The 8853-nt window shown below is 46.3% G+C and overlaps 1 protein-coding gene across 1 annotated transcript; it reads right to left on the bottom strand.

Moving 5' to 3' along the window:
• Positions 1–3115: 3115 nt before the first annotated feature.
• On the bottom strand, positions 3116–3838 carry LOC109753380 (APETALA2-like protein 5). The gene is made up of 2 exons (XM_020312289.1): positions 3662–3838; positions 3116–3574 (listed from the first exon to the last, which is right to left on the bottom strand). Exons 1-2 carry the CDS (start codon positions 3836–3838, stop codon positions 3116–3118), a joined length of 636 nt encoding a protein of 211 aa, XP_020167878.1.
• Between the last annotated feature and the right edge of the window lie 5015 nt (positions 3839–8853).

Raw genomic sequence — 8853 nt, 5'->3', positions numbered from 1 at the left:
TGTTTTGTGCACATTACTAAAAACGAGCAATTAAAATTTTGCGCACACATTTGAAGCGTTATTTTGAAAATGTAACTCCGCGTCACGAGCTTGCTTCTCATGATTTATTTTTTTCAAACATGCAAGCACGTGGCATCCAACAAAGGCGTTTACATTGTCATTTTAATGAAAGCACTAGTGTCATATTAAAATTACATGCAAAAGAGAACCTACTTCGACAAGTTCATATAACCCGACAAGCGAAGTGATTTTATATTCTTGCGACTTAACAAACCCCGTCCAAGCAGAAGACCTACATGTCGTTTGAGTCACAAGACAAAGTCACGCCGATGCGGGGAAGCCGGTGATGGTGGAGTCGAGTGAGGGACCTCACTAGAGTCAAAGAATATGGTTAACGGTGTCACTGGAGCCGCCAATCGAATGGTATCTTGAATAATGTTCAAGAATTCATTTGATTAATCAGTTAACGGGCCAATTAATCGCTACTCGTAGGATGGCCGAATCGAATAGCACCTATTTGTTGCGTTAACTTCTCAGGCCGATTAACTTGCCTATGAGACCGATTAATTAATAGTTGTCAGGGCGATTAATCGCTGCTGGCCCATTAACTTAGGGGCAAACAAAGCCCAAATTTTTGGCCCGTAGGCCCTCCCATTCGCCTATCACCCCTGAATAGCTAGAGTTCGACCAAATCGTAACATTTTTGGTATATTACATAGTTGAGGGCTCTAGAATACGGAATAATACCTTAAAAATTAGATATATGTTAGCAGATTTCTATTTAATTTACCGATTAATCCAGTTAATAGGCCGATTCATCGATTAATCGCTACTTCCAAGCCGACCGAGCAGCTACCAGTTACCGATTTCCTTAACAATTCTTGATGCTCGTTCAACAATGCTACCATGAGGGGTTAGCTTGAATGAAGGACGGCGGTGACGGTAATAGGAGGATGGAGAAGAAAAGGCGTAACCGAAAAAACGTTGAATTTAGACCGAATGACCAATTTATTTGCTCGTAGTGCCCATATGTGAATCCACTGTGTGAATCCAGACAAAAGATTAGCAGGACATATATATTTGTTATTGTGAAACATCATATTGTTTGTGGCCTTGGGCTACTGAAATGATGAATTTACCGCACAGAGTACTTTAAAACTCTGTATCTTGTTTTTGTAAAAAAAATTACTTCTTTTGTTCCAAAAATTATACTAAGTTTGAGACACTTATTTTGGAACAGATGGAGTATCTTATAGCAGCTTACCAGAGGCCAAAACTTAGGCGCACGGGTGTCGCACTAGATGGGCAACCGCATGAACCACCGGTGCTTTGGGGGGCCGTGTGCATGCACGGTCGAGGCACACGCCACACGCACGGGCTGACGCAGGGACAGCAGGAGCCAGAAGGGAACGGCACAAGGAGCTCTGCCAGCCATTCTCGCCAACCCGGCCAAGGCCAAAGTACTGGGCGACACCCTCTGGACTCTGAAAAGGCTGCGGCACAGCTGCGGTACTCCGTCTGTTTTTCCTCCTCCAAAGGACATCTTTTCTCTGTGCAATGGATGAACAAGAGTTCTGTACTACTTTTTATGCCACCTCTATTGCTTTATGTATCACTATTGCTCTATGATTTACGAGGACCCTATAGCCATTGCCATAGAAAATTTGTGATTGTATATCATTGTTGTGTTTGTTTCGTCTACATCAGTGAAATTCTAAAATCTACATATATAAGCCCCGCACAAGGAAATCCACATTTACAAGAGAATGTGAGTTGGATAAGAAAATTATGGAGTTTTTTTATCTGCAGTGAGACACATAAATCTCTTCTTTCTTTGGACACTTTTTTGGTTCACAAATTTCATAATGTTGCACATTTTTGTGATCTACATGTGTTCCTGTAACTTTTACATGAAGCTTTTCTTAAGAATCATTAATATGCACCCAAAAAAGATATTGTTACTAGATGATGGTTGGGGATGGAGTGTGTATTTTGTGCTCTCGGCAGCGACACATGCTCCCCTGACTCAACCAAAGTTTCAAAAATAATTATCAAAATAACAAAATACTCCCAAGCACATTTGGTGGACTGCGCTGGGGGTGGCAAATATTGCAAGAAAAGTTACAACACAATGCCCACGAACAAATAAACACAACATATTGCTTATAATTAACCATAATAGGAAATTAAATAAGTTGAATTTTCTTTGACGTTAGTGGTATATGTGTCAAAATTATATTGGCAGCTACCAAAGCTTTTCTGACTTCCAATATAATTTAATATATTTAGATAAAGAGAAACGTATGCAAGAAAATTGTGTGAACATTATATTATTTTATTATTTTCTTTTCATCTAGACCGAAATTTGGCTTACTCGGGCTTAATTCTCATCTTTGACCATGGCTTAATTCTTATGTTTAAATCTCTGGTACAAACCTAAAACCTTTTTTGTGTGTGCAAATACCCGAATCTGCTATAAAGTTTAACCAGAAATGCAAAGCATCCCGCACATTATGAAATTAAATCGAGGACCCTCTATAGATCACTACTGTCGTCAGAACGAGTAGCCGGCGCGTTGCTGTCACCGCTCCCCTACTGAAGTCTGCCTAGAGCCTTGTAGCACTTAATCGACAATATAACTCCAACAAGGCTAATCCGAGTTGAAGTTTAGAATCCAATTTGTGTTGACTTGGGCTAATTCGCTAGCATCTGCTTTTATCTTGTTTGAAATATTTGGGTACCGTTGGATCAACATCCAACGAGTCACAAACTAATAACTTCATATATAAACTTACACATAAGTTGCATGATTTTCGAAGTGCAAGTTTAGCCTGTCCAATGTGCAAATTTAAGTTTCTCAGGTTTACGAAAATTTCCGGCAACACAAAATTAGCAAATTGTGAGAATAAACGTCGTAATCAATCCTCCTTTCCTAGAGCTGATAATAGCAAAACACACTCCAGTCAGATTCATGCATCCTCAAACCATGGACTGAACTTTGTCCTGCATATATTCATATTTTCCTGTAACCAGAACAACAAACATAAGATGATTTTGGTAGTCAGCCACTCAAACCGGACAAAATTGGCCCTGGTTCCTCGCTAATTCACGCCTGCTAATTCCCCACGTCGGTGAAGTTCATGTCCTTGATGAACTCGTCCACCAGCTGCCGCTCCGCCGCCGGCAGGTCGGTCCGCAGACCGGCGAGCAGCGGGCCTGGGATCAGGCTGTCCGAGAAGTCGAGCGCCGGCAGCTCCGTCAAGTCGTCGAGGAGGTCAAAGTCCTTGGAGTCCCATGTCTGCGCACTGCACTCGCCGCCCAGTTGCCCGTGCACGCCTTGGAGCTCGGTCCTCGCGCCTGGCTCCTCCACCTTCATCTTCACGCTCCCCGCCGCTTCGCCGGACGGCTCGGAGACGCCGCCGCCCGCCTTGAAGTTGGTAACAGCCCTCGCGCAGTGCAGCTCGACGGCCGCGGCGTCGTACGCTCTGGCGGCGTCCTCGGCGGTGTCGAAGGTGCCGAGCTGCCGCAGAATCTTGCGGTGCTTGATCTCCGCCCCGTACCTGCCCCCTAGTGTCTGGAACACGCCGCGGAACTGCCTATCACTCTTCCTCTTCTTCTTCTTCTTCTTCTTCTTCTTCTTCTTCTTCTTCTTCTTCTTCACCGGCGAGGACGGCTCGGCTGTGGCGCAGGAGAGGTGCGATGCGACGCCGTCACCAGCGGCGGTGGCCATGGGTGACTGCCTGAAGTTGGGCTTGGCCGCCGAGCCGTACAGCTTGACGGCCGCGGCGTCGTAGGCTCTGGCGGCCTCCTCGGCGGTGCAGAACGTGCCGAGCCACATCTGCGCTTTCGCCTTCGGGTCCGTGATCTGCGCCCGGTACGTGCCCTTGCCTGTCCGGGTCACGCCGCGGAACTCGGTTCGGGCCTCCGGCCGCTTCCTCCTCCTCCGAACCACGGCTTCCGCCGGCGTCGCATCCACGGCCGCACGCAGACCCGGTTCTTGGACTCCCACGGAGACCTCGTGCTACACGGCCATCGCTGCCGCGGCCGCGCGCAGACCACTCTCCGCCGTCACCACCATCACGCTCGCGCTGGACCAGGCGGCGCCGCCGGCCGCAGGTAGAAGCAGAGATGCGCCAAGCTTTGGTCCTCACCTCTGGTTCTGCCACCGGGCGACGGGGTGCGTAGAGCTTGCTAGTAAGCCAGAGACAGCGGTCCTCACTTCTCCTTGGTGCGGAGCTTCTCTCTCGCCGTCCACCGGCATCATGATGGTGTGCGTAAGCCTCGCGACGAGGGAGAGGTCGTGTTGCAGTTGCAGTAACTGGCCAGTATAGCTTTTTTTTCAGGTTACTTTTCTGATTCGGTTCATTGCCAACAATTCAGTTGCAATAAAATCCATTTCCTTGGATGAAAATGTGGGCAGTGTGGCCCCTTTAATTATTAAAAAAATGATTGAGTTGCAGTTGAGTGGTTTTTGACAAAATTGACTTTAAAGAAATATCTACTAGTAAACAAACCTCTATTTTTTTTTACTAAACCTAACCATTTCGCAAACCTCTTCGACACTGAAAATTTGGCTATGATGTGAAAATAATTTGCATTAGTGTCACATTACTAGAAGGGCGACAAGTTAATATAACTCGATAAGCCCAATCATTTTTCCTTCTTGCGGCACAATAAATACCTGGTCCAAGCAAAATACCTCATCCAAGTGGTTCGAGCCATAAGGCGAAGTCGACAGTGATACCGGCGAGACAATGACAAGTTGGCAATAGAGTCGAGTGAGGAGAGCCCGCTATAGTAGAAGATTATGGTTAACATTGTTCACTAGAGCCGCCTCTAGGCTAATATCTTGACGTTTGTTCGACAATGATGCCATGAGAGATGAGCTTGAATGGGGATATTGCCGCGAGGAGGACAGTAAGAGGAAGAAGAAGAACAATGGTAAACCAATGAATTCAGATCTAACTATCGTGGTTAGAAACTGCCCAGCTGTGAGCCCGGACAAAATTATATATTTAGGCTACCAAACTACTGATGATTTATATATTTAGACAAAGTGACGCGATCTAAGGGGTTAGAGCAACTCTAGCAGACCCCGCATCCCGCCCCGACCCGTAAAATAACCGCCAAAATGCGGGTCGGGGCGGAAAATCCCGCCCCGGCCCGCAAAAATTTTTAGGGGGCGCGGCAAAATCCCGAGTCCAACCCGGGAAAACGCGGGTTTCCCCCTCGCGGCTGCAGTGCCCTGCATATAAGCGGAAGCGGTTGGTGGGGGGACATTTCATCCCGCGCTTTCTCCCACCAACCACCTCTCCTCTCCCCTCTCGTGCCGCCGCCCAAGATTCCGGCGACCGCAGCCGGCAGGAGCACGCCAGAAGGCCGCCACGCGCACGAGGCCTCCCCCCTCCCCCCCCCCTGCGTCGGCGGGCCGCCGGATTTGCAGATCTGCGGCACTTCATCGCGGGCCGCCGGATTTGGCTTTTTTCGGCCGTCGGTTGCTGCCCCAAGCGATGGAGTGGTCGGGGAGCCTCTCCCGCAGCCCAGGCAAGGGCACATCGCCACATGCAGGTGCGAGTTCGTCCGCCCGCCGTACTCGTCCAGCCGCCCACCGGGCTCGGTGCTCGCGCAACGTCTTTGTGGCTTGCCGATGCCGCTCATAGAGTGCGACGACTGCACGCGGAAAGTGCTGCGGCTCACTTCGAGCACGCCGAAGCACCCCAGATGGGTGTTCTTCAAATGCGAAAACGACGGGGTACGTGCACTTGCGGTAGCTCGTTTCACAGTTCATTCTTTAGCTAAATTGCGGTGGCTCACTTCGAGCTTGCTCATTCTTTTGTGTAGGACGAAAGATGCTCATTTTGGTTTTGGGAAGGGCAATACGTTGATTTGTTGATAGAAAGAAATTTAATAGATGTTAGTGCACTCCTTAGTACAATCGAAGGCAATGATGCAGCTGCATGTGCAACTAGAGGGGAAGCAACATCTACTTCTTCCGAACCAAAGATGAAGAAAGAAGAATGCAAAATGAAGAATCCACAGATCAACAACGAATGCATGAAGAAGATATTAGTCCAACTAGTGGGAGCAGCTATGGAAATTGGAAATCTTCTAAAATGCATTCTTGTAGTTCTTGTTTTCTTTAGTCTTGCTATTCTAGCAAAGATTTGGTGATGCTTTTTGTATCCAACGTTGTCAAAGCAATGCAATATGCTAGATCAAATTGAGTTGCAAATTTAAGTTTTGCGGGCCGGGAGGAGATGCGCCAGATCAGACGCCGCAACCCCAACCCGTAAAAAAGCATATTATGGGAATATCCTTTTTTACGGGTCCATTATGCGGGGTCTGCAACTGCAGCCGTCCACGCCGACCCGCAAAGACGTTTTTCCGCGAACTGCAAAAACGTTTTGCGGGTCGGGAGGATGCGGGGTCTGCTAGAGTTCACTAGTAGAAAACAGGGCTTTGGTCACAGGGCAATATTAACATTAGTCATGGTTCAGTCACGAACCGGGACTAATGTGAGCATTGGTCCCGGTTCGTGCGGCTAAGGCATTAGTCCCGGTTCACCTGAGCCCTTTACTCCCGGTTTGAGACACGAACCGGGACTAAAGGGTGCCATGCCCTTTAGTCCCGGTTCGTGTCTCAAACCGGGACTAAATCCTTTAGTCCCGGTTTGAGACACGAACCGGGACTAAAGGGCACTAAAGGTCCCATTTTCAAACTCTACCCCCCCCCCCCCCCCCCCCCCGTGGATCGCCTTTTCGGTTTTGTAAAAAGCAAAAGAAAATGATAAAAACTTCAAAAATTAAAATCCTTCGAGATGTAGTTATGTTACTACATCTACTAGTTAGGAAAATTTAAAAACTTCAATTTAGACATGTTTTGCAAAAAGTGTAGGGAAAATGTAAAACGGCTATAACTTTTGCATACGATGTCAGAAAAAACGTATAATATATGAAAATGTTCAGCACGAAAATCCGCATCCGATTTTGACCGCCTACGGCCTGTTTGCAAATTTTTAGAATCCTCAAATTCTAAAAGGAAAAAAGTTATGCTCAAATTTTTATTTTTTTTATTTTTGTTAAATCTGGTCAAACTATGGTCAAACTACTTATTCAAGAAGTATTAGTGTTACTAAATAATTATTCAAGAATATTAGTGTTACTAAATAATTATTCCAGTTTTTTTGAATTTTGGTCAAATCTGGTCAAACGGTGGTCAAACTGTGGTCAAACTAATTATTCAAGAAATATTAGTGTTACTAAATAATTATTTCAGTTTTTTTTGAATTTTGGTCAAATCTGGTCAAACTGTGGTCAAACTACTTATTCAAGAAATATTAGTGTTACTAAATAACTATTGTTTTTAGGACAATAGTTTCAAACTCAAACAGTGAAATGTGTGACTTCATGCTCAAGCTAAATTTCTGAGGGTTAATAGGATTGACATCTTACTATTGTCAGGTAAACAACAAGTACAGACTTGGAAACGAGGGAGAATAGAATCTGAAAGTTAAGCGTGCTCAGGCTGGAGTAGTGAGAGGATGGGTGACCGTCCGGGAAGTTAGATGATTTGGAATGATGAGGGGTGATTAGAGATTAGAGGTTAAATTGAGCAGTGATGAGGGGTGATTAGAGATTAGAAGTTAAAATAATTCAGAAATTTGAAAATAATAAAAAAAATCAAAAAAAATATCATAAAATTGCCTTTAGTACCGGTTGGTGTTAAGAACCGGGACTAAAGGGGGAGGCTTTAGTAACGACCCTTTAGTCCCGGTTCCAGAACCGGGACTAAAGACCCTTTTTCTACTTGTGGTTGCTCTTAGTCTACCAAGCATATTGGGGCGATGGCCCCATATGTTTGATGCAACGTGCATGGTCTACAAGCTGTCATCTCATGTAGCAAGGGCTATAAGGCGTGTGGTTCCTGCGCCGTTGTGGCTCGGGTGCAAGAAGTAGTCGGAGCGGCGGCTCCAGATCCGGGGGTATCTGTCGTATGGACAACAATTATTGTGTTGTTTGTGCGGTTTTTGGTTTTGTTTTTCTTATAAACCAGATTGTTATGTTTGATTTTCGATATGGTTTTCCCTATAAACTAAATAAATTTCTTTTGAATATAATCAGGTGGAGAGTTATTTCCCATGACCATTAAAAAAACTACTAATGATTTATGTTTGAAAACACTATAAATGTATTTACTACACTATGTACTAGCATAGTAGACCAGTCTAGATCAAGATGGGCCATTGAGGGAACTTCCGACGCTTGGTGATCTTGTGCTTGTCCGCCTCTAGGACAATATCGTGATGCTTGCTTGACAGTGATGCCATGAGTGATGAGCTTGAATGGGGCATACGATGACAAGGATAAATAGGAGGAGGAAGAAGAACAAGCATAAACAATAGGAAGTACTAGTAAGGTTCAATAAGAAAAAACTACGGGAGTACAAATGAATTCACCACACCGTGTAGGAGTAGTAGCATAGCAGTTCAGTGGAGATCAAGACTGGCAATTGCGGGAACTTGCGATGCTCGGTCACCTTGTGCGTGCGCATGCAGTCAAGGCACGAGCGCATGCGGGCAACGGCGGGCGGGCAGGAGGAGCACCGGCCGATTGTTGCACGAGACGGGCAATTGCATCAACCGTACGCCTGAGGCTTGGCACACGCACAGGCACCGGCAGGCATGGGGACACCAGAAGCTCCCTGTCCCTGCCTGCCATTTTCACCAACCCAGCCAGCCAAAGCACTGGACACGTACTACCACAACAGCCTTTGCTTGCCTCCCCGAGACCCTCTGGACCCTGCAAAGGCTGCAATGGATCATCACTAGCAGTGCTCCGGCATCTCTGCGCCCAT

The sequence above is a fragment of the Aegilops tauschii genome, chromosome 6 (genome assembly GCF_002575655.3).
Source record: "Aegilops tauschii subsp. strangulata cultivar AL8/78 chromosome 6, Aet v6.0, whole genome shotgun sequence".
NCBI classification, from domain to species: Eukaryota; Viridiplantae; Streptophyta; class Magnoliopsida; order Poales; family Poaceae; genus Aegilops; species Aegilops tauschii.
Note: the sequence above shows the minus strand (reverse complement) of the source record. Positions and strands in the feature narration are given on the sequence as shown.

Bases quoted from the DNA above. Each gene is read 5' to 3' on its own strand.
- LOC109753380 (XM_020312289.1), bottom strand. From the start codon at position 3,838: ATGTGGCTCGGCACGTTCTGCACCGCCGAGGAGGCCGCCAGAGCCTAC. The intron at 3,575-3,661 runs GTGAAGAAGAAG...GGCGTGTTCCAG, and splicing joins CAGCCGAGCCGTCCTCGCCG to ACACTAGGGGGCAGGTACGG.